The 17,456-nt window shown below is 39.7% G+C and overlaps 1 protein-coding gene across 1 annotated transcript in view; it reads right to left on the minus strand.

Annotated features, from left to right (window-relative positions):
* The window catches only part of WDFY4 (WDFY family member 4), a 112,411-nt gene extending 95,997 nt beyond the window's left edge, over positions 1–16,414 (minus strand). The window contains exons 1-11 of the mRNA XM_059477409.1: positions 16,311–16,414; positions 12,112–12,394; positions 8,476–8,590; positions 7,762–7,865; positions 6,233–6,379; positions 5,687–5,876; positions 4,409–4,598; positions 2,399–2,559; positions 1,572–2,024; positions 1,082–1,186; positions 42–232 (exon numbers count right to left, since the gene is read on the minus strand). Of these exons, the coding sequence (XP_059333392.1) occupies positions 42–232; positions 1,082–1,186; positions 1,572–2,024; positions 2,399–2,559; positions 4,409–4,598; positions 5,687–5,876; positions 6,233–6,379; positions 7,762–7,865; positions 8,476–8,590; positions 12,112–12,393 (1,938 nt within the window). The 5' untranslated portion in view covers position 12,394; positions 16,311–16,414. The remainder of the gene's footprint in view (positions 1–41; positions 233–1,081; positions 1,187–1,571; positions 2,025–2,398; positions 2,560–4,408; positions 4,599–5,686; positions 5,877–6,232; positions 6,380–7,761; positions 7,866–8,475; positions 8,591–12,111; positions 12,395–16,310) is intronic.
* Between the last annotated feature and the right edge of the window lie 1,042 nt (positions 16,415–17,456).

A 17,456-nucleotide genomic window follows, 5' to 3' on the forward strand; every position in this document is an offset into this window, starting at 1 on the left:
TTCCCAAGAAAACAATGTCCAAGTGAAAGCCACATTATTACCTTCAGAAGATCAAGTTTCAGGTGCAGTTCCCATTGAGTGGAAGAACAGAGGGCCCCAATAATAATGCTCATATATTCTTCATAATTGATGACTGATAACTGCTCCAAGATGCTGAGGGTAGCACTCCTGTAGCACTCATCATCCAAAAATATCTTGATATACGGCACCATTCCATAGTCCTTCAGAACAACTAGGGACAAACACATTGTCATTTTTCAGTTAAACTACCCTTTGCTTGTAATTTTTACAGGGAGATTTTCAGTGTTGGTGTGAAGTTCCACATTTCTAAAAATACAGCAGGACAGGTAAGAGCAGCTGGTTAAGCTAAAGATGACACAAACTGAATGGCACAAGAACAGCTAGGGATAAAATGACTGGATGACCATGATTTCCAATCATCAGAGATGACAAGTTCTCAATACAATAATGAATAAAAAGACACCTTATTTTCAGCTTAAGCATCTCTTTCATTTAGGAAGGGAAATTTTGATGATTTCCAAAAATATATTTACACCATGCAAAACACTGCAAACATGATGATTCTAGGGTTCCATAGTGAATTGAGTGGATTCCTGTATTCAGTAGCATTCACTCCTGTGCTACTGTGTTCCACAAGATTCCCTACAAACAGGTATAAATTCTTAGCTATAACACAAATATAGGAGTGTTCCTCAGCATGCACCTGATCCAATCAAGATTTCAAATGACAGATATAATGGCAGAAAATCTGGATGAACAAATGATACACAAGAGTCAAGTACACACTTTTTCCACAAGCTAGCTCTATACAAACACTTCAGGAGCATGTCCATGGATGAAGGAAACAAGCTGACTACTGGGGGCAAAGCTTATAATTCAGGATGAGAATACCTTTGTCATATTTCCTTCTAGTGTAACACAGTTATCCCTACACTTCTTGCTTTTTTCCTCCATTTTTCACTGAAGCACAAAAGTCTGAAAATTTGTTTGTGCTCCTTAAGACCATGGCCACTTACCCCCAGATATCACAAGGGTAACACAGTCATGTGTATTTCCTTACCCGTGTTCCTCACAGACCTTGCTGTAAGGGCAGCCACCATTTTCAGCATCACAACATTTAATTCCTTCTCAGTGCCTTCTTTCGGGTTAGGCAGAGGAGTTCCAGCTGTCAGCATATTAAAAGTTATGTTACATTATACAAGAAATGGAAGGAAGTATTTTTCTTGCTCCCATCTCAAGCTTGCATTATAGAGAACCCCAAATTAAGACTTGTTTAAAAGTGTGGGCTGAAGGTTACCACCCAGAAAAATTCAATGTACACTAGCAAAGAAAATCCCAGAGCTGTTTAGGCTAGGCTAGTGAGCAGAAAAACAAACAGCAGAGATTTCAGAGAGGACCCAGCTTGTGTGCCAAATTTAGGCCAATCAGCTTGAAGACAAAATCTAGCTACTCAGTATGGAAAAAATACATAAATTTACTGTAGAAAAAGATTATTTATTCCTATTGATCTGCCTTCTTCAGTGGTTGTTGTGAGTGGCTTTAAGCTGTACCTGATTTCCTCAAGATCTTGGCTTCCTTCCTCAAGAGTGCCAGCAGTAGGCCTAAGAGCCCAGAGTCACGGAAAATGTCACTAAATAACAGGTCCTTCTGGGTCATGCTGAGAAGGCACTGGAGAGCTGTTAAGGTGCAGAATGGCACTATGTTTTCCTTTATCAAACACTGAACCTTCTTCAAAATCTCATGGGGAACATAGGACAGGCTCAGGACTATGGACTCCACCAGTCTGAAGAACTGGACTTGGACTGGGGGTGGCTTGAAGTGAATGATGTCAGTGAATTGGTTGATAGGTTGCAGTGTCCATTCCAGAAGAAAGAAGTTCACTCTGTCCCAAGCCCATATGGTACCAATTGCTGCCAAGATTCTTCCACACAGGTGCTGATCATTACTTCTCTGGAAAATGGATTGCAGCACCTGGAAAGGCTGGAGGTTTTTCACTGTCATTCCTGTGTGGAAAAAACCCAGGAGAGATCATTTTTACATGGCACTCATGTAAAAAGATCTCTCTACAAGTATCCTAATTGTAATGTTAGATCATCTGAAAGTGGAAATGAGAGCAACAGACATGAGAGATGTGATGGGGAGGTATATTCTTGAGCTTGGATGAAATGCTAGAGCTAACATGGTCATTTCAGTTTGATGTAGGTGGCATTCAGGCTCCAGCAGCACTGACACATAGATCTGAAGATGCCACATCATACTCCTTTCTTCCATATTAAGACACAAAATGAATAGAGTTGCATTTTCCTATGACCCCTCTACCCAGCCACATGTGCAGGTATATATACACACAAACACACTCACATATACACCACCGTACCAGAAGACTGTGTCCGTTCAAAATCAAAGTGTGGCAATTGTGGGTGCACAATATTGCCAGAAACTTTCAGTTCAGTTTTTCCACAGGTTGTAAGGCAAGTCAGCATGGCCAAGATCTCATCCAGATAAGGGTCTCCTTCATTTTGCTGCAAACCCTCACATCTAGGAATAAAACTCAGGACAGTCATGTATTCATGCCATAATTATGAAACACTTTGGGTACATCATCAGGCATGGAGCACATAGGAGTTACACAGACTAACCCACACCATAGTGGCATACTGAATCAGAACAAAACCTACAGACTGAAGGAAACTGAAGTGACACTGAAAGAGTCTTGTTAACAAATGGAAGATAAATATTTTAACTTAGTCCCATTATATGTCCTTAAAAAAAAAGCTAACTCAAAACAAGTCTGATTTGGAGGATAAAAATTTAAACTTTGTGAGAATTCATATAATTAAAACACACAATATAAAAAGGTGGACATATGGTTGGCAAGATAAGGGACTAGCTAACTGAGATAAATAACAGAAAAATCTCATCCCTGAGGAACAGAAAAATATTATATTGCCAGAGCTTTGTGAATAAGACATGAAGATTGCAGGTCTCTCTTAAGTAAGGAAATAGTTTGAAATGTAACCCCAGATTTGCCATGGTTCATAGACTGAAGTGACAGTCTGTCAAAGGACAGAGAACAGTTTAGCACATCATCTTATTCTGTAATTCTAAGATGGGTCAATTCTTAAGGAAAACTGCATAATCTGGGCATGGGTTAGAGGCAGAGAAATAGACTGATACAGTTAGGTTAGAAAAATCTCTGAAGAAAACAAAAAAATATTCTGGTTTCACCTAAACATGAAAAAGAACAAAATAGAGAAAATGCTCTGTTTCAAAGAATGCTATTAGCAAGACTTTTTTTACCTAAAGAAAAAGTTCCAACCATCAGAGAAGAGGGTACCTGCTCACACGAAACAATCTGGAAAGAACTCTCCATTATGCCAGCATATGCTGGGAATGAAGCCCTGAGCATCTGTTATTTCTGTCTCTTCAGCCTAGTTATATCAGTTGAAAGGGACGAGGACAGTCATAGCCCTTATGGAAAAGGATTCCGTGTTTCCTGCCCTAACATGGTTAGAATTTAATCAGAAATATGCATATCAATGCAGTTTATTTACAAGGGAAATCTAGACAGTCTCTGGTAATTAAAGAAAACACTGCCAGAAAAACACAATTTTTTTTTCCAACCATAAATTAATAAATTTGTGCCATTCAAAAATAATGAACTGACATAGTCATTCACAGATATCTTTGACTTCATGATTCAATTTACAATCCTCTTGATCCAAACTACAAAATACCCTCCCCACCCCAGTCATTGTTCAGGGACCAAAGTTTTCAAAAGTGTTGGATGAATGCTACAAAAATAGGCAAATCCAGAAGGGAAACAAAAATATCTGGAAATGCTCTCTTGAGATTATGTTAAAGAAACTCAGCCTGGTGCAACACCACAAGGTGACAAAGGAGAGCAACAGATTCTGCTTTTTAATTTGGATTAGGATAACTAGTAGGGATTTTTCCTGATGTGTTTATGCTCATTTCAGTTCTGAAGAACGTAAACATCTCAGATTTAAGTTTGGGTAGATTTTGTTCACTTGTTTTTGCACAGCAAGGACACAGTGTTTCCCTCCCTAGCTGACTGCATTCCTGGATTAAAAGCTCACTTTCACTGAGACAAATGTCTCTGACCTACATCCTCTGTAAACTAATTGATGAACCTTTGTCTTGTGTTCAAAAAGTCCCCATCCCACCTGCAAACTAACTTCCCCTGTACTGTTCTCCTTCTGTTATGGCTAAAGTAGTAAAAGTTACACACTGCTTCCCTTCCTAATATAGCAATGCTTTGCATCCACACAGAATTACCTATGTGATTGATATTTTAAGAGACCACTATGCATTCTGAAAATTAAGCTTTACCATGCTTTAGAATCCTACTAGAAGCCTCTCTTACCTGAGTAAAATTTTTAGCAGGAGCTGGTAGCCATCATTACTTTCAAACTCTGTCAATAAAGCTGATGATACAGGATAAGAATCTTTGACAAAGCACAACACAATGCAGGCAGCTTCACACACATCACAAGCAGGTAGAGTATCAGCCAGTGTAAAGAGATTCTGAACAGCTATTTTAATGCAGTCAACAGCTGTGAAAAAAAAACCCAGCAGGTATTTAGGGACTGACAGTCAAACAAATTTAAAGTTACTAACAAAAATCAAACAAATTTGAAGTTATTTCCCACTAAAGTAGGAGTCAGATAACTGTTCTTCTAAAAAGAAAAGAGGACATATGAATATCATACTAATTTCAGAAGCATTGTTGGCTTTAAAATAGGCATGCATTTCTTTGCTTTGCTACCAGAAACTAATTTAATCTCAGGAGTATAAGCTTTCAACCCCCGCAAATCACCAAAATTCATATATACTGAATCTAGCTGTCTGAGCACAAGGCAAGCAGAGACTAACAGATTTAATTGTCTCATACTAAGTCAATCACATATCCTGTGCAGAGTTCATAGATTCATTCTTTGCTCAATGAAGCATATACAATGGGGTACACACATTTTGCTTTGAGAAATGAAGCCTAGCTTTCTTGTCTAATCTCATGGCCAGTCCTTCCAGGGCAGCTTCAAAATATGCCCAAATAGTTCTTTCCATCTCACTCGGGAAGCCAAGTCTTTTGATTTAAAATATAAAAATATCTATATGCATTTACTCCATGATACGGAATACTCATGGTAATTTGTGCATGATAAAACTATTTTTTCACTTCTAAGAAATTGAGCCTTGTGACCTTTGTACTTCTTAATAAGAAAATAATTGCTTGAACTAATAAAGCCTAGAAAGAAGAGAGGGCTTAACCAACCATGCTGTTGTCCCTAAAGACACCATTACTCTGACCCAATCTTGTATTTAGTGTTCATGAGGCTCAGACCCACAGACTGAGTCACACAACCTAAAAAAAAGTACTACATCTTCCTCTTGCCTATGTCAGTGTGATTAAGTGGGATTGGCTCTTGCCTGTAATTTGGAGGGGTTTTTTATGTTACAATCCTTCAGTTTCCAGATGACTATCAGTACTAAATAAAGCTCCTCTCTACTAAGTCACAAGCCCATGCTTTGCAGCTGACTACTGAATGTTGTAAGGGAGATTACAGATGATGTAATATGTCCTGGGGAGACTCTTTTTGGTAATTCATTCCCAGGGGAGCAATGGGGAAAGAAGAAGCCAAACCTTGTAGATACACAATGCTGTTTTTGGTCTGAGCCTTTGAAATTGTTCTTAGCACACAGCCTGTAGGTACTTTCCAAGAGTGGCTGCACTGGTCCCACAGAGAAGAAGTTGCTATAATTAATGACTGAAGCTTATCAGCTGCCAGCAGTTCCTCTATGCCTTGTTCCTCTTTGTACATGTTAAGCATTATCTGAAAAGCAAACAAATATCAGCTACAATAAACACTCTAGAGATACCCAGGAGATGAAGAAAAATCCATTGGGGAAGGAGATGATAAGTTTGATACTAATGCCAGGAGAAAGGATGCAACGAAATGAAGCAGTAAAACTACCACCAGGACATTCTTAATGGATTTTCCCAGTTAAAGTAATATTTTTTGTTTAGTAAAAAAAGATGAGATAGTTTTTATATGGCTCCTGATGCTTATTCAACATTTTGCAGTCCAAGCTTAAAGATTTTTTGCCAGCTTGAATCAAATTAACAACTAGGAGCCTAAGTGAACATCTGAGTACCCAGGGCAAATGAACCCCCAAACGCACATCTCACCTTAACAAGCATTTCCTGAGTTTGGGCATCATCCTCACTTGTCTCCCTATCATCGCTGGTTTTCTTCAGAGGGACAGTAAAGAACAGGTACAGGCACTGCATCAGAGCAGCTGGGAGTCCAGATCCAATAATGTTCCACAGAGTCCTCTAAGAAGAAAAATACAATCAGCTCCTCCAGCAGCTGACCACAGTTTCCTTGTGTTCCTCCACACTGAGAATAGCCATGGCAGATGAAAGACCCACTGGGGCATTTTGCCCTCATGGGTGCTCTAGGGCACACAAGACTGGCAGTCACACAGCATGGCTGTGAAGTCCATTGGCAGAATTAAATACACTTTGTGTATTTATATAGCTGCTCCCAGACTTCCTGCTCCAGCTGAACTCCAGCTTTGGCAGCACTCTGTCCTGCATATGGAGACATGCAGCCAGTGAAGTACACAACCTGCAAACTAGCTGGCAGCTGGACCAACAGCAAGGCCAGGGACAGACAGTGTCCCCTTTACCATTACTGTCCAGGACACTCTGCAGCTAGAGAGGTCTGGAATGCAAACATGAATTCTCCACTCCTTCCTGATTCAGAATAGCAGCAGTTTACCTATAATGCCTTCATTTTTTTAACATATTGAGTAACTGCACACACCTCTAATAACAGGTTTTATAAATGCAAATGGCAGTTTCGTCACAGTGTTTCTCAATACTTAGTTTCCTCTCATCTTCACTATGGCTGCACAGAACTTCCAGAGAAGTCCCAGTGTGTGTGCTTGGCACACAGTAGTCATAACAAAAATCAGCACCAAACTAACAGAAGGATGAGGTTTGTGATATGAAGTTTTGTAAGTATGTGTGCTACAAAAAATGGCAACGTCTTAAATCTGTGAAAAACACATCAGAAACGTCATGTTGTGACTAGCTATATATATATGTATATATAATTTTATAGAGCTCCTTATGATACAGAACATATCCACTATAATCTGACAGTAAGATTTTATTTTTGTGTCTTTGAACAAGAAAACTAACACAAACTGTTTAACTAAATGTCATGGATAAACACACCACAGATGCCACCAGCAGGCTGTACTCCTGATGCCAGTCTGCATTTGGGATGGCTCTACAAGTAGAGTTTGTGAAACACTTCAAAGTGAGAGACTATCAGGATTGAAAAGTAAAGTCAACCATTCTATTACCAGACAGATTCTAACTATTCATCTATTCTTATATGTAAACTAGACTGGTAAAGAATATACAAAAAGATACACAATGGGGAGGGGAAGCAGTGAAACACTAGAAAAACCAGCCATGTGACAACCAAAACTAAAAGGGTATCAGAAAGCACAAAATAGTTACTTCTATCTTTTAGAAAAGACTGGCCTACAAACCTGGTGGTGTATACTTTAACTGTATACCTTGGGCATGCTCAAACTCAAAATATTAGGGATAATGCAAATACTGAGACTTGAGTCTTTACTGCACCTACAGAGTTTCTCTGAAATAAAATGGAAAACATGCTTTGTGGTATTTTCTCTTACCAAGTCAGTCTGTGAGAGCAGATACACTGATTTCAGGAGCAAATGGCCATCTCCTGCTTCCCCTTTCTGCTTCAGCAATTGCTCCAAAGCCAGACGAGCTTCTTCTGTTATCACAAAAACATTAAACTTTAATTCCTTAGTCAAAGATGAAAACGCTGCATTTATGGTTTATCTATGCATTATGCATTTATCTATCACAGATCTGACAAATTAAACAAAACTACAGTAGCAGGAGTCCACTAAAGTAATCAGAAAAACAAAATTATTTTGATTCAGCATCAAGCTCAGTTCATGCAAACTACATATTTCAAACTGACAAATTTCACCAAGAATACCAGCTCAGTTTAGGAAGCCTGGCAGCTGACAGCACAAAGAATGTACAACAGCCACCAGGAAAGCCTATGTGGCTAGCAATGTTTTTCTCATTTTTAAGAAAGCTCCTCAGAATAGTGTGCAACCTACTCTTTCACTCTTACCTGCATTCTACATTACACACTTCCAGCTACAAGAGTTCCAAACTAAAGATCAGCATGTCATACAAGGCGAAATCGTCAGTGCAACCACCTCAAATCAGTGCTAGCTCACACCTACTAAAATATCTTGCTTGCTGCACAGCATTTTCCTGGTCCTCCTTTATTTCCAGTGCAGAGTACAACTGAAAGACACACATTTCCAAAATAAGTGGATCCAATGGAAATTGTATGGGATCATTACCTGCAGGTTTTCCATTGAGGTTCCTCTTAATTTCTTTAGTCAGAAGCTTGGAAACCTCACTGGCTAACAGCTGAATGTTGGGGAATACAATTACTCCAGACGACTGTTCCCAGGCCTGAAATCCAAGTGCAACTGTTAAGTCTCTGACATATCATGTCTTTGGTAGATTGACAAAAATGAATAAACATAAATAAAGAAGCACAAGGCTAACATTCCTCTATAAAATTCAGTAGTCAGTATAATCCATTAAGCAGTATTTCTCAGACAGACAGGAATATGACACTTTGGATACAGAAGTCAAACTGGAGCTACCTTTTGAATCATGCAATGCACCTACTAGAGAACTACTTTTACAGTATTTTCCAAACAGTGTAAATGTTGGTCACACCTTGTGTCACTAATTTGTATCAAAAATTATGCTAGCCCCTTTCAAAATATGACAAATGCCCTGAAGAAACAAACTTATACACAAGCTTATAAACAACTTATTTATAAGCTTATAACTCACCATTCAAGAATGGACAAGCAATTAAGTACAAAACTTACTAGATAAATAACAGGAAGACTTGTTGATTCCCTGAGTCTGACAAACCCTTCTTATGTTTCTTAGCCCTATCTTTGGGGGAAAAAATTCAACATCAATAAAGAAAATATTCCAGCAGACTAATACTATTGCACCCAACCAGCCTTCAAGAACCAGGTGCCAATTCTTTTATATAAAATCTCTGATGATACACATATTTATGTATTAACAATAGCTCAGCATTCACCTCTAACGACCAGTCGGAGATATTTCTGTCCTCAGCAAACTCACAAAATTTACAAAAGTTTCCTCCTTTTAGAAGCTCTGAAATATCATGCCATAAGCCCCAATGATTAAAGGAAGAAAAATTACATGTCTTCCTAAAAATATTGGATCAGACATCCCATATTACTTTCTGTCAAGAAATCAGTGCAACTCTTCGTAAATGAAGATCCTCCACAAATACTATTCCCTTCCCTACCATGGCTTTCAATTTCTTTTCTTTCATCACAGGTGGCAGCTTGTGGACAAAACGTCAGTGACCTCTCAATAACCAGGCAAGCATCAACTTTTTACATCATTTTACTGCAGTCAGTAAGTAAAATGCACCCAAATCATCTTTCTGTGCTACAACACTGAAATGCAAGTGCACCGTGTGCCTATTATTAATTTTCATCAATCAGCCAATGTTAAAATCAAACTAATTTTTTCAGATTTTGATCCTAAGTTAATTTCAGAACCACTCAGTTGCAGAAGCAAGATCCACAAATTTGTCCACTGCAGAAGGAATATCTGTAAAGAGCAGAAGCAAGCTGCGCAAACAAAATTACAAGAAACCTATAGTCACTTAAAAATACACAATGTTTGTCATTAAGCTATGTCCCTTTACAGAAGAAAGCAGTGCAAGATTTCTGCCCCTCTTCCTCAAAGAGGAACATCCTCTTTACACTTCAGAAAGGCCTCACTATACTCACTCTTTTGCTAACAGAATGAGAAGGATAAGTTTTAGAAGCTTGGATCATACATAGCAGAGAGCAGTAACCAAAAGTTCATAGCAATTGATGAACGGAATAGTCCGTCTCCCTACAAAACAGGCCACTAAGGTTCTGATTTGATCGTGTCAGTGCTCTTCCTGAGGGCTAAAAACCAATCTTCAGAATACACTCTCCTTTAGGAACAGATTTCATTAATTTCATATTCATGTCTGAGCCTACAGAAGATCTATATCTGGGAGCATATCAACCTGACTCCATTGTAGGATGTCTGCCTTGAGGGGAAACTCAAATAATATGGTATCAAAGTAATCTTCTTTTCTTTCTTCCTCTTAAACCTGTTTCTACATATTTAAGATTCTGCCACAAGTTCCCTGTGTCTGCTGTTCCCATCTGCCCTTCCTATTCCATGGTTCATGGAGAGACGCTAGCTCGAAACAGCCGTGTAATAGAACATTCTGATACTCTCTGAGGCACCAAGAGGGAAGATACAGAAGGCACATTAAAATGACTCCCAGCCCAGGCCTGAATCACAAGCAGATGGCTGACATTTCCCTCCCACACCTTCTCCTTCTACGTCAAGGAGCCGCAGTGAATAACGAGCCCCCGCACCCCAGGTGTCTCCTGCTTGGTGACCCCTCTCTTCACCCAGCCAAGCAAGAGCTAAAGCACTCAAACAAAAAGGCAGAGATGCATTGGCATCTGCATGATCAGAACAGGAAAGTAAAAGCAAGAGAAAAATCTTCCAAGGAGGGAGAAGGCTCACACAGAGCCCATTGTTAAACAGGGTAGTTTCTGTAAGAACTTCACAACGTGTACCACCCAAACTGAGATGCATTTCCCCAACCCAACAGAAGGCAGGCATATGAAGGGAGTAAAAGTCATGTGGGCAAGGACATGATGACTAAAAGCTAAAAGGCAGAATGTAATCTTAAATGAATGTTGCAAAGCCAAAATGCTCTAGTCACACTTCTGGACCTAAAGGCCTACAAGGCAGTGCAAAGCTCCAGTAGCATATCTAAGAAAAGTGGAGAGGAAGAATCTCATGCCTAGGGAATAAAATCAAGTGTTAAGCTAATGAAAAAAAATCACTTCTCCATTATGAATATATTCAGTAGCAAAGTTTCCTTTGAGAATTTAAAAGCCCCTTTTTTCAAGCATTACTGAAATTCAGTATCAGGATTTCACAGTCCTAAGGCTTGTGAAGTTCAGCCCTACAGGAGGGAAACACTTGATGCATATGCACGACATTGCCAGTCCCTCAGCAATACTCATCTTGCCTCCTGGGAGCAACTGTCCTTTGACCCTAAAGTACTGGTACTAACATTTATTTGCTTACTTATCGTGACATGTGAGAATTTTCTGCTATGTGGCCCAATTTTTAATTCCTAAGACTTCAAGATTTTATAACTTTTATCACCCTTGTTCTGCTTTCTCAGTTCTTTGAAAATTTCCTTCAAAAATTATCAGCACATTAAAGACATTCTTGCTATTCATACTTAGTTAAGAATCAGTAAATATAAAGAAGCTGTATATAGTCTCATCTCACACAACTTGTTTCTTTCATGCTCACTACATGGTATTCAAAAACTAAAGCTCTAATAGAACTTAGAAACTTTGAGATCTAAGAATTTCAATTGTAATTGTAAATTTGAGGTAGGAAAACCTCAATGGAAGAATTTCATATAAAGCCTGCAATACATTTCTTATGAAGACAGGAGGAAGCAGTTGAGTGAGGTAATCTTCTATAGCAAGGCCTGTTCATTGGTCTGAATAATACCCTAGAAGCATTAAGGATGTGTTTTCCACAGACCTTGAAGGGGAAGTGTGCTGGTTTGGTCTGGGGTAGAGGCTGGTCTGGTTTCAATGGGGCTGTTTCGGATTTGTGCTGCACACAGGGCTGATAAGAGATACTGCTGTTGTTGCTGAGCAGGGCTCACACAGAGCCAAGGCCTTTTTGTGCTGCCACGCTGGAGAGGAGGCTCCCAATGGAATAGAAATTTATCACCTAAAGGGATCCTGCTTCAATTAGCTACAATGGCTGTTTAGGTGACCACAGAATGGATAAGGCAAAAGAAACTCAAATTATTATCTGCACCAAAGGCAATAAAGAGAACAAACCTTTAAGAAGAGGGGAAGAAATTCTAGCAGCCTTCTCTGTTGCTCCTCTGGGATGAGAAATGGAGCCACTTGTTCATATTCTACAAATTGTTTGCCCAGAGTGTCCCACAGGATGGTATGGCTCTGCAGTGGCTCATCCTTGCCGTGGGGTTGCTCATCCTTGCTGTGTGCAGGCTGCTCCAGCCCTCCTGCTGTGTCTGCATCATCAGGGCTCTGCTCCTGCTGTCCTGTATTGTCAGATGACTCCTCCAGCTGCCACATGAGTTCAGCTGCTTGGTCCATGCTGAGATGAGACCAAATAAATATACTGTGTTATTTACACATCTTACCAGTCAACTCACCCAAGAAATTAGACACTGTTTCCATATTTCTAAATTCTAACTCCAGCAGTTAAAACCGTCATTCTCAGTCACTGACTTTTTCCAATTAAATGGCAAATCAACCTGCTCCTGGACAAGAACATTACTGCCCTGCAGCTGCATGAACAAGCTCTCTTCCATGAGATGTATGCATGTGCTACACAACTCATCTGGGCTTTGGCAGAACAAACCAGTAAACCACACAACAAATCTGGATTCCAGCCCTAGCTTTGCCACTGAGGCAGGTCCTCTCCCTTATTACCTCAGCCACCCCAACTGTAAAAGTTATAATTATTACTATCAGCAGATCTGCAATAGAACACTAACTAAGAACCAAGTTACAGATTTCATTGAGTGTGGATGCTGAGCCTAGCTGCACATGACTGATATATTTCCCACCCAGAGTGGGGCTGAAGACCATCTGGAATAGTGGCTGTGTGGAAAAGCCAAAGATTCCTCACAGAGCTGTTCTGGTCCAAAGAGGAAGCAACATTCAGCTCTTTTTGTGGCAGATGTACAGCTCTGTACAATAGGTATTTTCATAACAACACTGCTTGTTTTGCTGATCCTGTAAACTGAAGCAGATATGCCACAATGAAGGAGCATGGTGCTTCTGGCACTCTCATTTCCATCAAAATTAAAATATGATTTTAATTTCATCTTACACTACACATCGAGGAATCCTTCTGGTACCCTTATCTCAACCCCAAGTCATCTCATCTACTTTACAGTCATTTTTTCATCCTTAGTGTTCTGGGTGCTCACTCAGCCCTACTTCTTTGCCACAGCCTCTGTGAGCTCACCCTGCTGTACTGAGCCTACATCATGACAACAATGGAGATCAGGCTTCTCCAGTTTCCATCAGGGTCATCCATCTGCTTACTGGAGTCTAGGTCATTGCCTGGCTACTCCTAAGACTACAACAGCACAAATTATGGGTGGGTGGGCAGATGGGAGTGGTCACCAAGATGAATGTAGCTCACTTTGCTTACCATGTATGTCGTTTTTTAAGAGCTCAAGAGAGTCTTTAACAAATCATTGCCTATCAAAGAAAAACACTAATCTACCTTCATTTCTGGGAAATTGGTTCTTTCTCTACAGTGTCTCTTTGATTGCTATTCCACCATTAAAAAAAAATGCCAAAAAAGTAAATGTAACTAAAATTCTGAGTCAGATCTGCATTACCAACACATACACACATGGAAAAAAATTTTAAAAGACAGTATTATGAGTCTGGCTTAGAATTATGAGCCAACACTAAAACAACATTTGGGATTCTCTTCCTTCTTCATCCATCAGTTACACAGCTAGCTTACTGCTTGCATTCTGCCCACTCCATGCCAGATGAGCCAGTCTCACTTCCACACTCTTGCAGTGATGAAGGGCAGGGCATTTATCTTGTCACTGTGCACCATCGCTGTGTACCACACCACCTGCAAATGATGGTCCCAGCAGACATCTGTGCCTAGATGCAAATGCTGGTCCTTCACACTGCACCCAGGCTAGCTTATTTTACCACAGCCCATACTCTGTCCTTGGCTAGGAGATGGAGGCCTATATAATTTTGATCGGTCCCCAAGGAACAGTCAGTCTGGAACTTCCTACCTCCACAACATTTTCTGTTTTGCTGCTGTTGTTTTCCTTAATTATCTGTATTAAGACAACAAGCCCTATGAGAAGAAAAAGTGTGGTGAGTGCACAGAGTAAACAGGAAGACTCTGTTCCTCATGACTGTGTGGGAGTTACATTTGTCATATGTTATACTTAACTCTGGTGTGGGATTTTGACCCACTTGAGTCATCCTGAAGCTGTGAGTGTGTTGGTTGAGAAAGCCTGGGTGCTGTTCTAGCAGTGAGCATAGTTCAGTTATGTTTTCAGTGAGGCTCAACTTGCATCCCAAATAGGAAAGCCATTCCCTTCCTCAAGGAGATCCCTCACCCTGGAAGCTATTCTGCTAAGCCTCAATCAGTGTTTACAAGTAACTCACTCCAGTGCCTACACTCACCGTGGTCTTCTGCACAGAGAACCCCAAAGTGCTTTGCAGAGGGATTCTATAAATGGTGAAATTAGTCATGGAGAGGTGAAATGAAGGGCTTCCACTGGCCTCAAACGAAGGTCAGTGACTGATGAGTCAGCTCCCTAAGCTGCACTGCATGGCCCTGGAAATGTGGTTACCAATTTTCTCTTTCTATTTATACTTGAGTGAGAAGGCCTTTCCTGTTGGTGCCACAGTTAAAGCAAGCAGAGATAGCCTCTCAAAGCGCTCACTCTGTGAATCCCTGTAATGAAAGAGTTCATTCCAGCTCCACAGAAACTCTTACAACCAGTTACTCACAAACAACTTCCTTAGTGAAGATCAACTTGTAACAGGCTATGTGAGACATTTAAAGTGTATGTGAAGCACTTCAATCTCCAAAACTACATGAAAGCAAAAGGAAGATTATGATATTCCTTGGTATTTTTTCCAACTATCTAGACTACAAAAGCCATATCAGATTAAATATCAGCACTCCAGTATCAGTCTGTTGACTACTTGCACAATATGCTTTATGTTTTATTTCCACTAGAAGCCTTTTCTTGCATCTACATTTTGATTAGGACTTTTAAATCCTTTTAATTTTCTGATCATCTGGCAGGACAATTACTCTTTTAGACCTACCACAAAATCACATAGTTCATTATTCAAATATCTTTGGAATTAAGGATAAATTTGATATTTTGAAAAAGTCTTATATATTGTGTATTGTACACTCCACCACTTGTTATTATCCTCAGTGTAAGTTAATAGCTTATTTCAGTTTTGGTAAATTTTTTGATTCTTAAGTTTGAGAAGATACTTTTTGATAAGTATCACAATGATACAAAAAGTAAAATCTAAATAATAAATATTTTAAAAGATATAAAAGTGAAGACTAACAAAATAAATCTGATAGCATCATTCAGAATGCAGTGTCATGTTACAGAGAGAAAATGGAACTTAATCACGTATTTTCCCTTTTTTTCTAAATAAAGCTTGTGTGAAATCACACAGCAATGTGGTTACATCTTTACAGACTGAAAAGACAGAAGGGAAGAAAGGCCTGACCAAAACTGGCAGAAGGACCAGCAGAATACTGTTACTAACAGCTTACTAGTTGAACAAACATTATTTTTTAATAACATTTTAATTGTATTTATCTGTGATTACCCCCTTCAGCAGTTCATAGAAGCATCCCATTCAAGTAAAAAAATCCCAGTTTGCACCAAGACCAAAAGAGAATCAAGTCTCATACCAAAATTCAGGCCAAAATTGGTCCCCTTTTTACAGTAAGTGTCTTTAAAAAATGTTAGCTCAGTGTACATGGCAATCTTTAATCTCCAAAAGTACATGAACAAAAAATAAAGACTGTAATTGGCCTCCTTATTTACTTCAATTGTTCAGATAACAAGAGATATACTAGAAAAAATATCAGACCCCTAGCTCTAGAAGTACCAGCTTTAAAAAAAATCATCTTTTTCTAATATACTTTTCTTGACTAGTAAATTCCAGGATTGTGTGAACTATCAGAAACACACAGCTCAGATCGTCCCAAAAATCCAGTGTGATATTCTTTTATACTCCCTTTCATTGGCAGCCAAGATGACTCTTGAATGAACACAGTTATGACAGCTAAAAATTTGTAAATGCTGAAAACAGGAATTCCGCTACTTCCTAAAGAAAACTGTCTTTGCACTGCAGTTTAGAGTAAACTTCAACTGAATCTTTCACCAATTGAAAGTAATCCTATCAAAATATACCCCCAGTGGCAGCCAATATTGCACAGTGTTCCGTCTGCTTTCACAGACAATCTCTTGACATACCTGGGCTCCTAGATGTGGTAGCTCCTATCGCAGTCAATGCCCACATCCAGAGAAATGAGTGTTGCTGCCTCTGCCCTTCTAGGCATGCTGGTGTATGCAGTAGCTCCCACTCTGCTCTTTAAACTTTCCACTGTGAATCACTTGATAGGCCGCTGCACTTCCTGAGGAAAGCAGAAGTGAAAAGCAAATGAGCCACAGCTCAGGAGCCATCAAGCTCCCAAAGCAATTTAGAACAGCTCAGCTAACACACAAACCTGGGAGGCACAGCATTCTTCTCCCTGCATCAAGAGTAACCAGGTATTTTCCTCTGTATCATATTCACAAGGGGGAAGGGGAGTGGGATTTGTTTCATTTTGGTTTTAAATTTAAGGCTTACATAATTACTACTGGAATACAGCACCACAAAGCTCATGCTCCCTGTGCAACAATCTATGGCCGAAGTCAGGCAACTATTGTAGTCCTTCCTCAAATGCTGAACCCTTAAAATAAATACATTTGAATGACAAGGGGAACTCTGTGTCCCTGACTTCTTTACTGAAATTATCAAGGCAGCTGCTCAGATCAAAAGGCAAACAAGCACTATAAGCTCGCTGACAACATAAATGAACCCTGATTAGATAGGGGCTTGGGGGAAGATGACTTCTCAGTTGTCTAGTTGCTTTTTTGTTCTCCCTAATAACACATTTGAAAGGCTTTATAATTTTTTTTTAAGGGGAGGTGGAGTTTAAAGATTTTTACACAGGAGATCCAAGTGTTTCCAACTGCTTCTCCCCAGCAATTTTATGGTGATCTTGAGAACCAACAGGATCATGACCCTACAGTGACTGAAACCTGAGGGGACTCTACACTCAGTGGTTAAAGCCACCTGCTAACATATGCTTTATTCAAATGCTTGGAAAAGCATTCAGAAGAAAAATTAACCAACTTTCTCTTCCAACCAAGCTGCAATTTCATTGCATAAAGTGCTGCTAATCCAGGCTGAAGACTCCTAGTAAGTCATAAGCCAGGATAACAATTGCCTGTACTCCACAGGGACCTCTCTTGATGCAGTGGTGTTCCTGGCACAGAGCAATCCCAGAGGACAGCTCTCATCCCTTACAGGGAATGGATTGGAATACAGGCATCAGCAAAATCATGGGTTCAGTT

The sequence above is a fragment of the Ammospiza nelsoni genome, chromosome 8 (assembly GCF_027579445.1).
Source record: "Ammospiza nelsoni isolate bAmmNel1 chromosome 8, bAmmNel1.pri, whole genome shotgun sequence".
Lineage (NCBI taxonomy): Eukaryota > Metazoa > Chordata > Aves > Passeriformes > Passerellidae > Ammospiza > Ammospiza nelsoni.